At 55.8% G+C, this 16,774-nt stretch overlaps 3 protein-coding genes across 6 annotated transcripts; 2 read left to right on the top strand and 1 right to left on the bottom strand.

The window, feature by feature from the left end:
* The first annotated feature begins 273 nt into the window (after positions 1-273).
* SCRN2 (secernin 2) lies at positions 274-3,894 on the top strand. Of its 2 annotated transcripts, none has more exons than XM_007085744.3 (8): positions 274-352; positions 696-869; positions 1,114-1,295; positions 1,886-2,085; positions 2,536-2,754; positions 2,893-3,058; positions 3,160-3,340; positions 3,604-3,894. In XM_007085744.3, the coding sequence occupies exons 2-8, from the start codon at positions 696-698 to the stop codon at positions 3,760-3,762; spliced, it is 1,281 nt and encodes a 426-aa protein (XP_007085806.2). In that variant the 5' UTR covers positions 274-352; the 3' UTR covers positions 3,763-3,894. The 2 variants fall into 2 exon arrangements, with proteins under 2 accessions (XP_007085806.2, XP_042822053.1); XM_042966119.1 differs by having other exon boundaries at positions 2,536-2,749; positions 2,891-3,058.
* A 496-nt stretch (positions 3,895-4,390) lies between these two features.
* LRRC46 (leucine rich repeat containing 46) lies at positions 4,391-9,665 on the bottom strand. Of its 3 annotated transcripts, XM_007085746.3 has the most exons (9): positions 9,574-9,665; positions 9,265-9,383; positions 9,068-9,173; positions 7,528-7,636; positions 6,328-6,374; positions 5,941-6,050; positions 5,678-5,747; positions 5,176-5,324; positions 4,391-4,878 (listed from the first exon to the last, which is right to left on the bottom strand). In XM_007085746.3, exons 2-9 carry the CDS (start codon positions 9,272-9,274, stop codon positions 4,511-4,513), a joined length of 969 nt encoding a protein of 322 aa, XP_007085808.1. In that variant the 5' UTR covers positions 9,275-9,383; positions 9,574-9,665; the 3' UTR covers positions 4,391-4,510. The 3 variants fall into 3 exon arrangements, with proteins under 3 accessions (XP_007085808.1, XP_007085809.1, XP_007085807.1); XM_007085747.3 differs by lacking the exon at positions 9,574-9,665 and having other exon boundaries at positions 5,197-5,324; positions 9,265-9,567; XM_007085745.3 differs by lacking the exon at positions 9,574-9,665 and having other exon boundaries at positions 9,265-9,567.
* Positions 9,666-9,709: 44 nt separating this feature from the next.
* MRPL10 (mitochondrial ribosomal protein L10) lies at positions 9,710-15,469 on the top strand. The gene is made up of 5 exons (XM_007085748.3): positions 9,710-9,812; positions 11,942-12,111; positions 13,181-13,345; positions 13,560-13,704; positions 14,492-15,469. Exons 1-5 carry the CDS (start codon positions 9,761-9,763, stop codon positions 14,746-14,748), a joined length of 789 nt encoding a protein of 262 aa, XP_007085810.2. The 5' UTR covers positions 9,710-9,760; the 3' UTR covers positions 14,749-15,469.
* The last annotated feature ends 1,305 nt before the right edge of the window (positions 15,470-16,774 follow it).

A 16,774-nucleotide genomic window follows, 5' to 3' on the forward strand; every position in this document is an offset into this window, starting at 1 on the left:
GCCCCAGTAATCCGCGCTCTCTAACAAATCTGGCCGGTTTTTCTTTCCTCTCTTTTTACGTGGGTTCCTTTCCACCTGCAGATGCCTCTCCCCATGGTGTCTCGGCAGGAAGTGCCCGTGAGCCGTCCGAGCTAGGAAGGGCAGGCGGACGGGCAAGGTCTCCCACGCTGCTGCGCTCCAAGAAGTAGTATTGGCGCGCACCCTGGTGGAAAACCAAGGAACTGCAGGCGCTTGGTTCCGGCTCCGCCCCCCGGGCCAAAGCCTTCCAGGTCACCTGTGAGCCTCCGCCCAATGACCCGAAGCGGAGGCGGTGGCGCCCGAGACTAAGCCGGGGATCTTGGAGGGAGACAGGGTGAGGGGCAAACGGTATTGGGGAGGCGAGAATGTGGACAGAAAAGGGGCGAGGGAGTGGGGTGGGGTGGCGAGGGAGGTGGTCCCGCGACGGCACTGGTGGGTCGGGCTCCCCGTTGGGCAGGGCCCTGGGAGCTTGCGGTGTGCGCCCGCCTGCTGCCTCCCAAGCCTGGAGCCTGGGCTGTGCACGCCGCGCATCGAGTGTGTCCAGAACCCAACAGCAGTGTCTTCCCTGAGTGCCTGTTTACACGTGTTGGGAAGGGGGGGCTCCCTAGGGCTGAGCTCTGGCCAGGATGGTGGAGAGGCGGCGTGAGGGGGACACATGCACCTCCACCTCTCCCCAGATGGCTTCGTGGAGCTCTGACACCCCGTGTTCCTGCGATTGCTTTGTTTCCGTGCCCCCGGCCTCGGCCATCCCAGCTGTGATCTTTGCCAAGAATTCCGACCGACCGCGGGACGAGGTGCAGGAGGTGGTGTTTGTACCAGCAGGCACTCATGCCCCTGGCAGCCGGCTCCAGGTGGGTTAGGCCTTATGGAAGGGGCGGGAGGTGTGGTCGATCTAGGCAGTCTTCTAAGACCCTCCTCCTCTGCGCCTCGCACCTGGCAAGTCCCCGGATGTGGTGGGAAGAGCGTGACCTTCCAGTCTACCAACCTGGACCTGGCCTGTTGTTTAGCTGCTGTCCACCTCGGTTTCCTCATCTGTACAATGGGAATGATAAAACCCTTTCTGAATGGACTCCCTCTCTCCTCCCTTACCTGCAGTGCACCTACATTGAGGTGGAACAGGTGTCAAGGACTCACGCTGTAATCCTGAGCCGCCCTTCTTGGCTGTGGGGGGCTGAGATGGGCGCCAATGAGCATGGTGTCTGCATTGGCAATGAGGCAGTGTGGACCAAGGAGCCAGTTGGAGAGGGGGAAGCCCTCCTAGGCATGGACCTACTCAGGTGCGGACCCTGCCTTCCCTCATCTCTACACACTGAAAGGCTGAGAGCCGAGGACAGACCCAGGCCATCCTCCCCTCCCCTCAGCTAGATACACCAGGGCCTCCTCCTTTTCGTCCCCGTTGCCTGTCACCAGAGAGGCCGCCCCTGCTCCTCCTCTCTCCTGGCCCCATCGCCACAGTCTGGTAAGGAGCTCCCGAATGTGGCCGCTTCTGGGCCTCTCCTGGCCCAGAAATAGGGCAGTGGTTTCAAATTTCTTTTTTAAATAGAAGTACTTTTTTTTTTTTTTTCCTCTCCCAACTGAAATCTCATATGGAGTCCCGATTTACAAAACCAGTAAGAGCAGAGCAGCTCTGGTTGAAGAGAGGCTGGGGAACTCGGGCCCCTTCTTTCTCTGAAACCACGTTTGAGGCCTCTTCCTGGGACCCTCAGAGAAGAACTTGAAAAACACCCGCCTAACTGCGCTTTCATACAACCAACGCTGGCGGATTTTTTTGTGTGACTTGGGCCTCTCTGGGCGCCTTCCGTCCATTGGAGCTTCCGTCACCAGCCACTGACACTGCGTTCCCCTTCCGTGCATCCCTTCATGCCAGGCTGGCTTTGGAACGGAGCAGCTCTGCCCTGGAGGCCTTGCGTGTGATCACAGACTTGCTGGCGCGCTACGGGCAAGGGGGCAGCTGCCGGGAGGACCCCACACCGTTCTGCTACCACAACACATTCCTGCTGGCTGACCGGACTGAGGCGTGGGTGCTAGAGACGGCAGGGAGGCTGTGGGCCGCACAGAGGATCCAGGGTGAGAGCCCAGCGCCGGGGCTCGCCTCCCAGAGCTGTCCCCTTTTGCCAGCCTCGGGAGGGGGTGGGAAAACCCTGGGTGAAGGGCAGGGCGGATCCACGTGCAAACTTCTCACTGGCAGGCACACCCAAGGAAGGTGGGAAGTGAGCCCAGTGGGGAACTTCCCTCCCCACTTTACCTGCTTAAGTCCTCTTGTACTTTAGCTGGCCGCCTTCTCTGGGGAGACTTCCTGGACTCCCTGGTGGTCAAGTTTCCCCCTTATATGCAAGCAGGTGCCTTTTCATCATGTGCACCACGGTTGCAAGCTCACATTTATTTCTGTGATCTTTTTGTCTGTCTCTCGCTCCACGGGGGCAGGTCCGTTCTCTTCACCATCATCTTCTTAGCACCTGGCACAGAGTAGGTGCTTAATGACAAATGAGCCACCCCCCGCCCCCTACTTCTCCACAGAAGGGGCCCGTAACATCTCCAACCAGTTGAGCGTAGGCACGGACATCTCGGCCGAGCACGCAGACCTTCGGACCCGTGCCCTGGCCCAGGGCTGGTGGGATGGGCAGAGCACTTTTGACTTCGCTCAGGTCTTCTCCCTGACCCAGCAGCCTGTGCGCATGGAGGCTGCCAAAGCCCGCTTCCGGGCCGGGCAACAGCTTCTGCAGCAGCAGCAGCAAGGTCAGTGCGTGGACGGCGGTGGGGTGGGGGCCAGGAGGGCCACAGTGGTGCCAGCCTCTCTTCTCTCCCACAGCTTTGATGCAAGGCCAGAGGTCCCCCTTCTGCCTGGAGGGCCCCTCAGCCTGTCCTCCTTCGCAGGGGGCATCACGGCAGAGGTGATGATGGGCATCCTCAGGAACAAGGAGAGCGGCATCTGTATGGACTCTGGAGGCTTTCGCACCACGGCCAGCATGGTGTCCATCCTGCCCCGGGATCCCACACAGCCCTGCGTCCACTTCCTCACCGCTACTCCAGACCCATCCAGGTGAGAGGAATGGGGGCGGGGAAGGCGGGGGAGAGGGTGCCAGGCGGGGGAAGGTCGGGGGGATGTGATAACCTTTGCTCCCTCCATCTCTGTCCCGTTAGGTCGGTGTTCAAACCTTTCATCTTCGGGGCGGGGGCGGCCCAGGCCCCCCAGGTGCTGTCCCCCACTTTTGGAGCACGGGACCCTGTTCGGACTCAGCCCCGATTCCAGACTCAGGTGGATCGCCGGCACACCCTCTACCTCCGGCACCAGGTGGCCCTGGGGCTGATAGAGAGCGAGCAGGTAACCCTCGGGGAATAGGGGCCACTCTGGGGCCATGACTCACTTCTCCCGCCCCCAGTCGGGATTCTGGAAATATCAGGGGATCCGGGAGGGGAGGAGAGACTCCAGAGTTGGGGGGAGCGGAGTCTTTGCCTTCAAAGCCAGCTGCCCAGGAGAAGACCGGGTGCCCTGTCCTTCCTCCTGCTTGTGGCAGATGGCAGGCGTCTCCCCTCCGTCCAGAGGGAAGCCTGTCTCTGGGACCCATCTCTACCTTTCCTGGGCAGGATCGGGGGCAGCAGCTCCGGCAGAAGCAGCGGGATCTGGAGCAGGAGGGCCTGGAGGCTGCGCGGCGGCTGCTGGCCGGGGAGCAGGTGCCACCCCCACAGGAGCTGGGTGGCCTCTTCCAGGCCTTTGTGGAAAGGGAGAGCCAGGTGTATGCCTGAGCACCACGGGGCCGGGGTGGGCACAGGACCCCAGTGCAATCCCTTTGCTCCCCTCAGCCTTGTTTTGGGTGGCCAGCTCGGCCTTTGCCTCAATAAAGTATGTTATTTCCCTGTTCAGTGAACTTGATCCCAGGTCTGGCAGGGGCAGGAGAGCCAAATGAGGGCAAAGGACAGCCCTGAGCTGGCTACAGGGCTTCTGGTGGGCTTGCCAGGCAGCATAATCTTCTCACTTGGGTGATGGAGAAGGTTGTGGAAGGGGCCTGTGAGGAGAGGTGCCCCCCCCCAGGTGTGTGAGCGCGTGTGTGCAAGAGATCACGCCTGGCACAAAATGGGGCTACTATTTGGGGAGAATTAGAACCGCGGGGTTTTGGGTCCTTGGCTTGAGCCTTGGAAGGGCAGTCCCTGGGAGTGGCAGTGAGATGGCATCTTCCACAAGGTGATGCCCACTCAGGACCCAGGAAGCTGGGGGGGAGGGGTTGAGGTGTGCCAGCCCTTTGGGTAGTTCCCGAAAGGTCAGACACGTGTTCTTTAGAATCAGGTTCTGTGTTTCTGTGACTGTTTCCCACTACCCTGACGGCTTGCTTCCCCTGAGATGCACCCCCCCAAGTGACGTGAAAGACGCATTCAGGGCCTGGAGACATTTTTTATTGGGGTGGGCTCCTGCCACAGGAGAGGGGTCTGAGAAGGAGACCCTGTTTCTTCCCCATTCCTTGTTCCTGTGGCATTGCTGATAGGGAGGGACTGCACTTCATTTCTTGACTCTTTTGGTCACCATTTTGGTTGTGCTGGGGGCCCCAGCCAGTGAGGCCTTGGGGGCTGTGGCTGCTCGGGCCCCCTTCTTTGCCTGGACAGTGCTTTGCTGGCTGGCAACCAGAGGGCAGGGTTTCTTGGTGGCAGAGGTGGCTTGTGGCAGGGAGGCGGGCTTGGGGGGTGTCTCCTTCCTCTGCGTGGGAGTGACAGAAGGACTGCCGTCCCTAGCCAGGGCCCCCCCGGGCAGCTGGGGGAGGTCGGTGAGGGCGGGCTTTGTCCCCATCCTCAGGAGGTGCTCCGTCAGGGCTGCCTGCTGCCTGAGTTCCTTGTGTCTGCTCATCTCCTGCTTCAGCTCCTCGAGGAAGCCTGCGAGGGGCCAAGATGGGAGGCGGCAGATGGCCTGGCAGGACGGCCTCTGGGCTGAGGTGGGAGTTCTCTGGCTGACACTCTGCCCAAACTAACCCTCTGTCGGCCCTAATGGGGAGGGTGAGTCGCCTGCACGCCAGGCTGATACCTGGCCCCGGCTGTACCATGCTCTGACCCAGATGCTGGTCTGGGCCTGGGGCCTCCTCCCTCGCCCCCGCTGCTATCTTAGCTTCCCCAGTGCCCCACAGGGCAGAGGTGAGTTCTAGGGAGGGCGCAAGCCTTGGAAAGCCCGGCCACCTCGCTCTGTGCAGAACGGACCACTCAGCTCCGGGAACTCCTCGTCCTCGTCGCTTGAGTCTTTATCCTCCTCGTCCGAGGCCCAGCGCTCTAACACAGGCTGCTTGTCCAGGTCCAGGAGCAGCGGCAGGGCTTCTGTCACTAGCTCCCTGCAGGGCAGAAAGGGCAGAGGCTACCCAGGAGGGCGGCCCCGGGTGGGGGGCCTGGGAGGGCGTGCAGGCACAAGCCATAGGAACCACACCCAGAGGGGTGGTGTTCACAAGCTGGGAGACGGGCCTGCGCTCGGCCCCAAAGAGCTAAGGGCTGGCTCCATGTGGACCTCTGGGGGGGGGGGGGGCGGGGTGGAAGAGAAAAAGCGGCCCACTTGAGCTGGGGTGAGAGACGAGAAGGTGCCATGGATGGTGACCCCAAGTTTGCAGGCCGAGAGGGAGTCCGTGTGGAGTTAAGAATACGAGGAGCTCAGCCATCACCCCATTTCTTCCCACCCTCAATGCATCCTCACCTGTACCCATCCCGGTTGGTGCAGCTGTTTCCACTCAGGTTGAGGATGAGAAGGCTCTGCGGGAATTCATCTGCACACACCAAAGAGAGGGCAGTGAGGGTCCCACACCCACCTTCTGGCCCAAAGCCACTGCCTCTTTTCCACCTCCCAGGACCCCCAGAGGCTTTGCCGCCAATAAAAGCATAGGGAGGTGGTGGCAGAGGGGAGGGAGGGAGGGTCCTGCCCAAGCCTTAGCCCGTGAGCCGGGGCAAGGACATTCCTACCCAGCTTCAGTGTTTCTATCAGGTTCTCTGAAAGGTCCAGAAACTGGAGATGTGGGAGGTCATGGAGGTTTTCCACCTGCCTGATTTGGTTTCCTGCCAGAGACAGGAAGCTGCAGGGGAAGGGAGGGGTGCAGAGACAGAGCTGAGTCACAGAACCGCCAAAGGAAGGGAGGAAGGCAGCAGGCACTCGGGGCCCCTGGCTGAGCAGCCACACAATGGATGGGGACACATGGTCTTCTGGGGTGAGAGAAGCAGAGTGAGGCTTGCGGGGTCCTGAGCTGACCAGACGTTGGGCTTGGAGATGTCTGAGCCAGTCAGTTCTCTGGGGTGTCCCCGTGTTTCCCTCCTGACCCCCTCCCCACGGGCCTGCGCCCTGACCCCACGTACCGCAAGGAGGGGATGCAGGCCAGGTTCTCAATTCGCTGGATCTTATTCTGCAGAAAGCAAATGAGTTGGGAAAACTAAGCCGACCATGTCTGCTCTTGCAGCTGGAGGGCTGGCACCCTGGGAATAATCACCCCACTCCCGGAACTGGAGCTGTCACTACCTCGAAATGATTTGCTTTCTCTGGGTGGATGGTTAGGGGTGTAAACTTAGGGGCTAGATAAACTTCATTAAAGTATACCCTGCTCACCCCACAACCAAAGAGTGACCTGGAAATCAAGAAGGAAACCAAGGGGCCACGGGGAAATAGGAAAAGCCTTGGTGGTGGCTTATGTACACGGAGGGAACAATGAACATATATTACTTTGATTTTGAAGGTTTCTGTGAAGAAAGGTTAAGGGCACTGGATATATTCAACCTGGAGGAGTTGAATATGTATATCCAATCAACCAACCACCCACTACCACCAGACAGCCTTCAGGGTTCTAAAGGATGCAGAGGAATCTTCTGGTTCCCTCTTTCATTTCCTCAAAACAGGAAATGCGCTCGAGCTATAGAACACGGGAGATTTAGGGTAGACACCAAAAAGAACTTCTAGACCAAGAGAAGTATCTGACATACACAAGAAAAACAAACAGTGATTCAGGAGCATGCTCAGGATATCTTTTGGGAGGATTGGTCTTTCAAGAGAATTCCTGATTCATCTGGGAACATTTTCTTTTCTTTCTTTCTCTTTTTTTTTTAACTTTTATTTATTTTTGAGACAGAGACAGAGCATGAACGGGGAGGGGCAGAGAGAGAGGGAGACACAGAATTGGAAGCAGGCTCCAGGCTCTGAGCCGTCAGCACAGAGCCCGATGCGGGGCTCAAACCCACGGACCGCGAGATCGTGACCTGAGCTGAAGTCGGACGCTTAACCGACTGAGCCACCCAGGTGCCCCAACATTTTCTTTTTTAAAAAAGATTTTATTTTTAAGCAATCTCTACCCTCAACGTGGGGCTCGAACTTACAACCCTGAGATCAAGAGTCACATGCTCCACTGACTGAGCCAGCCAGGTGCCCCCTCTGGAACAGTCTCAGTGAAGGTCTGCCTACCTGAACACCAGGGAATGGGCAAGATGGCCTGACTGGTTGCTTTCACATTAAACAGACTTGGTCCACAGAGGGCAAGGGGGGAGGGAGAGCAGGAGGCAAGAAGGTACCGCTTGCAGATAGAGGCTGTGAAGATTCTGGAGGCCCTCAAGGTTGCTGATAGCGGTAATCCCCTCTCGGTCCAGGCGGACAGTCTGCAGTTCAGCAAGAGTGTGAAACCTGGGGGAACAGTCAGCAGGTGGTGTGACAGATCCCACTTCTGTGGTCCCTTGGCAGGGAAGATGGGAGGGGGTAGGAAAGGGTTTTCGAGCGAAGTGGCTTGGCTGAGATGTCAGGACTTCTTGACTCATGAGGCAGTGTCCAGATCATGAAACCAGGTCAACCTGGAGACCTGGATCTCGATAAGTAGCACCGGGAAGAATCAGAGGGTGAGAGGAATAGGACCCTTGGATTGGGAACTGGTTGACAGCTTACGGTTCCCAGAGAGACTCAGGGGCCAGGGAAGGCTTCCCTGGGCCAGCTCAGATGGTGGAAGCGGGCACTGGCACAGGGATGAGACCATCTCTGCAGGAACATCCTTCCTCACTTCCCTTTCGAGTGGTCCATGGAAGGAAAATCACTTGATTCATCCACTCATTCATTAATTCCACAACATTTACTGAGTGCCCACTGGAGACAAATGAGAGTCCCTGCCCATCACTATTAGGGAAGCAGGCCAAACATCTAGGACAAGTGGGTGACAGATACATGAAGGGACTAAGGGGGTACATGGACTGTGCACTGAGTCCTCAATAGGGGAGCAGGCAATGCTTCCTGGAGGAGGTGACGTACAAGTAGGAGTTAGCCAGGAAGGTGAGGGGGGATGAGGAGAAGGCATTTCAAGCAGAAGAAACAGTATGTGAGAATCCAGGCCTTTTCCAACTTTAGTTGCCCATGAATCCCTTAGGGGTCTTGTTAAAATGTAGATTCTGATTCAGTAGGTCTGAGGTGGGCCTGAGAGTCTTCATTACTAACAAGCTCCCAGGTGCTCAGCACCATCTGAAAAGGTGCTAAGGTGTGAGAACAGAGGGTCTTGGAGGAATTGTGGAGAATGGCGAAAAAGGCAGCAATGGTCAACTCATGCTAGGGTATTTCGATTTTATCCTGGAAGTACTAGGGAGCCAAGGAAGGTTCTACCAGGGAGTGCCTGATCAGATTTGTCATTTAAAAGGATCACTTTGGCAACCATATGGGGAGCCTGGACTGGGGGCAGGGAAACTGATGAAGAGTTCATTGAGAGGCGATGGCTTACTTAAGAGCCTTATTCAAGGCAGTTGAGCAGGCATGGTAAAAAGAAGGAAGGAAGGAAGGAAGGAAGGAAGGAAGGAAGGAAGGAAGGAAGGAAGAGAGAGAGAGAGAGAGAGAGAGAGAAAGAAAGAAAGGAAAGAAAGAAAGAAAGAAAGAAAGAAAGAAAGAAAGAAAGAGAAAGAAAGAAAGAAAGAAAGAATACTGTTTAAGGAGGCAAAGTCGATTAGACATTACCATTGACTGGATGCGTGGAGTAAGTAAAGAGAGGGACAAAGATGAGCTGAAGAAACAGTACAGCTCAGGGGACTGGTCATTCTGTGTGTTTCAATTGTCCAGCACCCCTCTCCTCCCGCCGGCACTCACATCTTCTCTGACAGATCCTCATCCTCAGGGAAGGCCAAGTTCCGCTTAGTGATAAGGGTTTCAGTGATGCACACGCCTCCTTCCTCTGGACTCTGGGCAAAATTACCTGTGAAAAGACGAGAACGATTCCCTTATTCTTGGAAGCCTGACCCTACTGTTATCCAACTGTTCTACCCACCTCTCCATCCCCTACTCACCTCCGGGCATGACCTAAAGGCTACTGGCCTGGCGCGGGATTAGCACGAAAGGAAGCAGAGCAACTTAGTCCCCGGGATGGCGGAACCCAGGATGGTATGAGAAGAGAGAATTTCAGAGACTGGAGGGACAAGGGAAAGTGTTGATTCAGAGCAAATTAATGAGGCGGGGTAGAAGACAAAAGTAAATCGAGGAGACGGGTCTGGAGTTTGAGGGGTGCAGAGGGGCTTCGCTAGTCCCCAATGGGGGGACTGTGGGCAGAGAGTGGAGGGTGAGGATCCGGAGAAAAGAGCTGTGCGGAAGAGGCTAACCGTCGTTGCTAGGAGACTGGACGCCAGTTGGGGCGTCAGGGAGCGCGGACTAGGCGTTCCTGGGCTTAGCGCGCATGCGGATTACTGCTCCAGCCGGCGGATCCGGCGGCTGCTTCCGGCCCCAGGGCTTCCCACAATCCTTAGCTCCTTCCGTCTCGCCTGGCTCCTGGCTGTTCTTCCGGTGGAGATGGCTGCGGCCCTGGCTGGGAAGTTGCGAGGGGGTCTCCTGCCCCAGGCGGGTAAGGAGCGGCCCAGGTCCTCACGGCGCGTTCCGGCCGGTGCTCTTAGTTCTCCTCTCCCCTCCTCCACCACTGATCCCCTTCCGTAATCTCTTACTCCAGACAGCTCTCGATGACCCCAGACACCAGCCAGATCGCTGGCCTCCTTCCTCCAGCTAATTCCCTGTGACTCCAGATACTAGTGATAACAGCAACGCAGCAACAACGTCAGCGACAACTGCTGTATTTCTTCCCTATGTCTGAGTACTCCTTCCTTTTCTGGGTTTCTATAGTCTACCACCTGGCTCTTGCTCGCCTCCGGTTTCCTTTGCTGGAACCACTGCCGGTCCCGACCTTGGCGCTATGCCACCTTTTTACGGTCTCAGCTTAAATGTCATTTTCTCAGGCCTGCCCTGGCCACCTTCTGCAAAGCAGAAATCTGTGTTTTGCACCCTGTTTATTGACCCCCTTTACCCATCATGTAATTTTGCATTTGTTTATTATGTGTCTGTCTCCTGTGTTAGACTTCAAACCCCCTAAGGGCAGAACCATGCTCATTCACCATCGCCAGCAGGTGGCGTGGTGTGGGCGTTAGTAGGCATGAAATAGATGTTTGTTTAATGAATGGTTTTGAGCACATGATACAGGCCAGGCACAGTGATAAATGATTTACATGTATTATCTCATTTAAATCTTAAAGCTTGTCATGAAGAAGTCATTACCATGGCCTCTTTACAGGTGAAGAAGTTCAAGTTTAGACCAGTTGAGTGACTGGTCAAGGTCACAGCTAGTAAGTGGCAGAAGAGAGATTAAAATCTGGTTCCATCTGATCCAGAGCCCTGTGTTCTTAGGTTTTGTGGCTGCTGGCAATAAAACCTCTCACCCCAGCAAACGTGCATGCTCCCTGTTAGAACCACCTTCTAGCTGAATTTTGCCTGAGATTCCATCTCAGTCTTGGGAAAGGCTGCAGGTGGGAGGCTCTAGTCTGGGTCTTTTTGTCCAAGATGAAGGGGTCACTTGGGCTTAGGGCTTTCAAGTGGCTCCCTTGTCTTCCGAGGGCAACTCTTCACCGATGGCTGCAAACAAGAAGAGAGGCAAGGGAGGCCTGTTTGGGGGAGCTGTGAGCGCTGTATAACTTCTTTTCCCTCCTGCTTCAAATCATGGGAGAAGGCTTCAGAGCAGTGCTGAGAGCAGTGGTTTTGCGACATCAGCATGCATCTGTAACCCCTGCAGGTCTTATTAGGACACTGTTTGCTGGGCTCCCTTCCAGAGCTCCTGCTTCAGTAGGTCTAGGACAGGCCCTGGGAACTTGTATTTCTAACACGTTCTCAGATGATACTGATGTTGCTGGCTGGGTGGCAGGAGTGCACCTTGAGAACCACTGGCTTAGACCAGGGGTTGGCATGTTGTGGCAGAACTGGTCACCATGTTTTAGAAATAAACTTTTATTGGAATACAGCCACATCTGCTTGTTTCGTATTGGCTATGATTGCTTTCATGATACAGTGGCATGGTTGAATAGTGGCGACAGACTGTATGGTTCTCGAACTTAAAATATTTACTCTTCGGCCATTTTAGAAAAAAAAATTGCTCAACCCTCACCCCTCCCGCCTTTTTTTTTTTTTTAATTTTTTTTTAACGTTGATTTATTTTTGAGACAGAGAGAGAGCGTGAACGGGGGAGGGGCAGAGAGAGAGGGAGACACAGAATCGGAAGCAGGCTCCAGGCTCTGAGCCATCAGCCCAGAGCCTGACGCGGGGTTCGAACTCACGGACTGCAAGATCGTGACCTGAGCTGAAGTCGGATGCTTAACCGACTGAGCCACCCAGGCGCCCCTACCCCGCCTTTTTTTAATGTAGTCAAAATACTTTTCCTTTGTTCTCATCTTTTCCCCCATCTCTGTGCATGAAGAAGAGCTGGCGAAATGGGAGCCTCCAAGGATCAAGCAGCTGACCTAAGGTCGCCCGTTAAAGAGAAGTTTGGGGAGTTTAGGATTCCTAGCAGACAATTCCTTGTTCCCCTCTTGTGTTGAGTCTAGCTCTGTGAGCTGTGGTTGGCTTGCCCAGAGGTGAGCTTCTTCTCCATCTGAAGCCCACCGACTAAGGACTCCCAGAGGGCACCCATCACAGCGTTGCCGTTTCCCCTCCCAGGCCGGCTGCCCACCCACCAGACTGTCCGCTGTGGCTCCAAGGCTGTTACCCGCCATCGTCGCGTGATGCACTTTGAGCGGCAGAAGCTGATGGCTCTCACTGAGTATATCCCCCCCAAGCCTGCTGTCAACCCACGATGCCTACCATGTCCTCCCAGCCCCCCGCAGGAGGTAAGGAGGAGACTGTCCTTGGTGCTGTGATGCTGGCCATAACGAAGCAGTGCCCAGGACACAGCCCTCCACGTCATTACTTCCCCTCTTTGACCCTGTGGTCCACATGCTTTAAAATGAAACGTGCACTTGGTTCTGCTTGGCGTTTGGGGCTCCATGGATCGGACAGGCCTCCTGGATTTCCTGCATTCTTTACTTGCCTCCAAAAATGTGTGTATGAAAAGCTGTCCAAGCAGGTGGGGGTAGGGGAAAGGATAGCTCCTGTCTTTTTTTTTTTTTTTTAAGTTGATTTATTTATTTTGAAAGAGAGCATGCGTGCGCGTGCAAGTGGGAGAGGGACAGAGAGAGGCAGAGAGAATCCCAAGCAGGTGGAGTGCTGTCAGCACAGAGCCCGATGTGGGGCTCGAACTCACGAACCATGAGATCATGACCTGAGCCGAAATCAGGAGTCGGACACTGAACCAACTGAGCCGCCCAGGCGCCCCGTATCTCCTGTCTTGAAAGGGCTTGAAGTTTCCATGTTTTCCTAGAGAAATGATAAGAGAGTTTTTGTCCTTTAAAAAAGAACAGAAGGGCCAGTGGAGAATTTGTAACTCCACGCTCATTGTCAGGTCCACAAGCTGTCAACTTTGAGAAACACGGTCTTCAGAAAATGAAGTCTTGTCCTGTGCAAATGCCTCAGTTCTGAATTAATGCTGCCAAAGAGTGATCTTGTCTTTATAATTGGTAAAATCCCTCAACACGAGTACAGTGTCAGAGGGATAAAGTAATTTTGACCACATTATTGTCAAATGTTGACTGGGTCAGATGGGTGGCCAGTTCAAGGGGATGAGCGTTCTCAGGTTTGAAAACACTGCTGTAAAGACCGTCGTTACCTGATGAAAATGAAAGGGTGGGGTGGGAGACGGAACTCGACTTGGGAGGCGGGGCCCCAACCCTCCCGCTTGTACACAGATCTTTTCCAAGCTTGGGCGTCACTGAGAGCCCCAGCGCCCGTCCCTGAGGGAATAAGGGGTACAAGGAGAGAAGGGCAGCTTATGTCCCCTTGGTCATCCCTTCCTGACTTCAGGACACAGGCCTTATCCGGCTCCTCCGTCGGGAGATAGATGCAGTTTTCCGAGACAACCGAATGATAGCTGTCTGTCAGAATGTGGCTCTGAGTGCCGAGGACAAGCTTCTCGTGCGGCACCAGCTGCGGAAACACAAGATCTTGGTGAAGATCTTCCCCAACCAGGTAGGCAGCAGCCCTCTGGTGTGGGTGCCCGGATTCCCCTGCCCCCTGACAATCAGACCCCGCCATCCCTCCCCATTCCACAAGCCCCCTTCCTCCAGTCTGGCGCCTAAACTGCAGTTAGGGGCCGAGGAGACCGTCGGCTTGCACCCTCGGCACGACCTGGCCTGTGATCAGGCCACTGGTCCCCAGTGAGCCCTCTTTCCTGCCGTTCCAGGTTCTGAAGCCCTTCCTAGCAGATTCCAAATACCAGAACCTGCTGCCCCTCTTTGTGGGGCACAACTTGCTGCTGGTCAGTGAGGAGCCCAAAGTCAAGGAGATGGTGCGCATCTTGAAGGGTGTCCCTTTCCTGCCCCTGCTAGGTGAGCACGCACCCCTGCGGGTTGAGGATGGGGGCGAAGGGCAGTGGGGGCTACAGCAGCCCGGTGCCATCTGCTGAGTACATGTGGGTAAGACCGCGGACATCCTTGGCAGGGACATCCTCTCACGGATGGGGCCTGAGTCAGTAGCGCCATTTGTTGAGGGCCGCCTGTGTCAGTCCAGAAGCTGTGCTGGCTCACTACCCTGCGTCATATCTGCACTGGGTGGAAAAAGAAGGGAGGCAGAGAGAGGGCCCCGCAGGGAGAGAGTTCAGACACCTTGAGACTAGCAGTGGAGTAGGGGTGCTGAAGTCCACACAGACGGAGAAACTCAAATAGCCCAGGTCAAGGGCACTGAGGGACAGTGAGCAATGTTTCCCAGACTCCCCCTCCCCCCCCCCCCCCGCCGCCCCCCAAAGGTAAGAATCCTCAGAGGTGATTCTTCTATAGAGAAGACTGGTTTCATAGGTCTCTGTGGACCCCCTGCCCCCATACACACATGCTCCTTGGTTCTTTTAAGAAAGGTTAGGCAACAGTGACTTAGTGGGGGTTGGGCCAGGTGGACGTCTTACGTAAGGGTTTTCTAGGCAAGAGTTAGGAAAGAAGAGAGGGGCTCGGTCCCAAACAGAGTGGCAGTGGGGTGGGGCTGGAGCGAGAACCAGATCGGGGATGGGGAGGGTGGGAGGTGAGGCAGGGCGGCAGAGCGCGCACCGGAACATCAGGTCGGAGCATTGTTTTCAGAGGAGGGGACGCGTTTGTGGGGAGCCCAGCTAACCCTGTGTCCTTCCAGGTGGCTGCATTGACGACACCATCCTCAGCAGGCAGGGCTTCATCAACTACTCCAAGCTTCCCAGCCTGGCCCTGGTGCAGGGGGAGCTGGTAGGAGGACTCACCTTCCTCATGGCCCAGACCCACTTCCTGCTTCAGCACCGGCCCCTGCAGCTGACTGCCCTGTTGGATCAGTACATCAGACAGCAACGTGAAAGGGACGCCGTCGTGCCAGCCAGCGGGCAGCCTGACCCTCCTGACCCTGTTCCGGACTCATAGCCAGCCTGTTGTACCCAGCCTGCCCACAAACACGCTGTACCCTTGCCGGCCGTGCCATCACCCATCAGAGATGTGGAAGAACTTGGGGTGGGGAGTGGCATGTGTTCCCCAACTTCACTGACCACGACCTCCTCAGATACAGGGCCACTCAGAGACGGGGAGGCGCTCCATTACTCCATTTCCCGGTGGAGGCTCTTAATCAGTGTCTTTGTCCCTAGGTTTCCCAACCGGAGACCTCATAGAAGCAGTCTTTCAGTTCTCCATGTCCAAGGCAGAGAAGCTGAGCAGATGAGGGCGTTGCTGTCTGCTTCCGTGTCCACTGTCCCTTGCTGCCCGTGTCTCCCATCCTATCCCCTCGTGGGTCCAACGCGCTGGAATAGCTCACCTGGGTAACCGTGCTGAGAATGGCATCTCTGGAGAGCCTGTTGTGCCTGGCTCCGGGCCCACCACTTTACATGCCATTCCCCTTTTCACAGAGAAGAAAACTACGAGGTGGCGAAGTTCGATAGCCAGCCCCAGGTTGTGCAGCTGATAAGAGGCAGAACAGGACTTGAATCGGGTTCTGTCCGCTCTGAAGACCTTGCCCTGGATCTCTGCCCTAGACCTTCCTCATTAGGGTCCCGGTTGTGCCTAAATGTCAATTCTCCACCCTCGGGGTGTGCCATGTTACGGAAGAGGTTGGGAGCACTGCTTTGTGATAAAATGAAATGCATTTTACTTACTCCGTTTTTGCTGTTTGCAAGCTTATTCTCCCTGTAGATGAATTCTCAGGGCCACCCTTGACTCTCACTTCCTCTCTAGAAAATCCTTCCTCTTTCCATGTCCAGGTCTCTTCCCTCCCTGGACCAGTCCCACAAATGGCATCTCTTACATGGTTGTCCTTTTGAAAGCAGCTTCCGGCTTTGCCCAGTAGCTAACCTATCCCAAGTGGTTCTGAGCAAAAGAGCTGGGGCAAAACAGAATTCTGTGTTAGGAGGGGGTCTGGAGGCTCTCAAGTGGGAGGCCTCCTCCAAATCTTGGAGAACCAGAAGTTGCTAATGAAGGAGAGAGAATGCTTAACTAGGAGCCTGCCCTTGTCCTTGACTGGCATGAGCAAAGTGGCTGTCAAACTTTCCTCCCAGACTTGGGGCAGTGCCACAGCTTCCTCAGTCCTGGACAGGCACCGTTCTGGCAGTGACGGTGCGCAGCAGCTTTTCTGTGGCCTGGTCCAGGACCAGCTTCCCACAGTGCCCAGCACTGTGCTGTATGCCCCAGGGATGGTTGATCGATGTGAAGTGAATTAAAAGGCCCTTGAGGCTTCTGGGTGTCAGAGCCCATCTAGCCAGTACCGCCCAGTGCTCTCCCTGACTCCAGAAGCCTGCCGGGTGCCAACAATGCCCTCCCGGGGCAGCAGGAGAGGTGCTGAGGCTCTGAATGGCATGGCAAACAGGCATCTCCTGAGAGATGTGTAAGATCCTGGAGGGTAAACCAAGGCCTGGGTGGGACTGAGGTCAAAGAACCCTGCATTGCCTCCTTCACCTGCTGGCAATGCCTGAGGCCCTGCCATTAAAAACCCACTTCTTTCCAGAAAGCAGCTTCACCGTCCTTAAAGGTGTCCATCCTTTTCACATTCATTTTAATGTGGTTCAGACCTTTCTTAAGGGCTAATTTTTAATTAGAATTGAGTACTGTGCTAAACACAGTACTCCAGCAGAAGAGCAGAGGTGCTCAGAAAGGGAGGCCGGGGTGGGGGGACCTGAGTGGCTCCAGCTAGCCCTTTCCAACAGCCAGCTGGTTACTGCTGCAGACCCTCTCCTGATCCAGAGACCATGCCAGCTGGCGGTTCTGTGTTAGGCACGGGTACCACCAGCCCCAGTGGGTCCTGACCTGGTGGGGCATCACCCACAATGACAGAGCCTCTGTGGGGGTTGCCCACACAGGGCTGCCTGGCTCTCTCTAGCCGCGGCTGGCCTGCTGACCGTGCTCTTGGCACTGTCTATCGTGGTCCCCCGGGGGCATCCATCCCTTCCTGTCAACCTGATACATT

The sequence above is a fragment of the Panthera tigris genome, chromosome E1 (genome assembly GCF_018350195.1).
Source record: "Panthera tigris isolate Pti1 chromosome E1, P.tigris_Pti1_mat1.1, whole genome shotgun sequence".
Lineage (NCBI taxonomy): Eukaryota > Metazoa > Chordata > Mammalia > Carnivora > Felidae > Panthera > Panthera tigris.

Excerpts from the sequence above, each read along its gene's own strand:
- LRRC46 (XM_007085746.3), bottom strand. Across the intron at positions 7,637-9,067 it reads GAGGATCTGTCAGAGAAGAT|GTTTCACACTCTTGCTGAAC; the intron begins GTGAGTGCCGGC and ends CTGTTCCCCCAG. Across the intron at positions 5,748-5,940 it reads GATAGAAACACTGAAGCTGG|ATGAATTCCCGCAGAGCCTT; the intron begins GTAGGAATGTCC and ends TGGTGTGTGCAG.
- SCRN2 (XM_007085744.3), top strand. The coding sequence starts at position 696 with ATGGCTTCGTGGAGCTCTGACACCCCGTGTTCCTGCGATTGCTTTGTT. Across the intron at positions 870-1,113 it reads CCCCTGGCAGCCGGCTCCAG|TGCACCTACATTGAGGTGGA; the intron begins GTGGGTTAGGCC and ends CCTTACCTGCAG. Across the intron at positions 1,296-1,885 it reads CTAGGCATGGACCTACTCAG|GCTGGCTTTGGAACGGAGCA; the intron begins GTGCGGACCCTG and ends CCTTCATGCCAG.
- MRPL10 (XM_007085748.3), top strand. The coding sequence starts at position 9,761 with ATGGCTGCGGCCCTGGCTGGGAAGTTGCGAGGGGGTCTCCTGCCCCAG. Across the intron at positions 12,112-13,180 it reads CTCCCAGCCCCCCGCAGGAG|GACACAGGCCTTATCCGGCT; the intron begins GTAAGGAGGAGA and ends TCCTGACTTCAG. Across the intron at positions 13,346-13,559 it reads TGAAGATCTTCCCCAACCAG|GTTCTGAAGCCCTTCCTAGC; the intron begins GTAGGCAGCAGC and ends CTGCCGTTCCAG.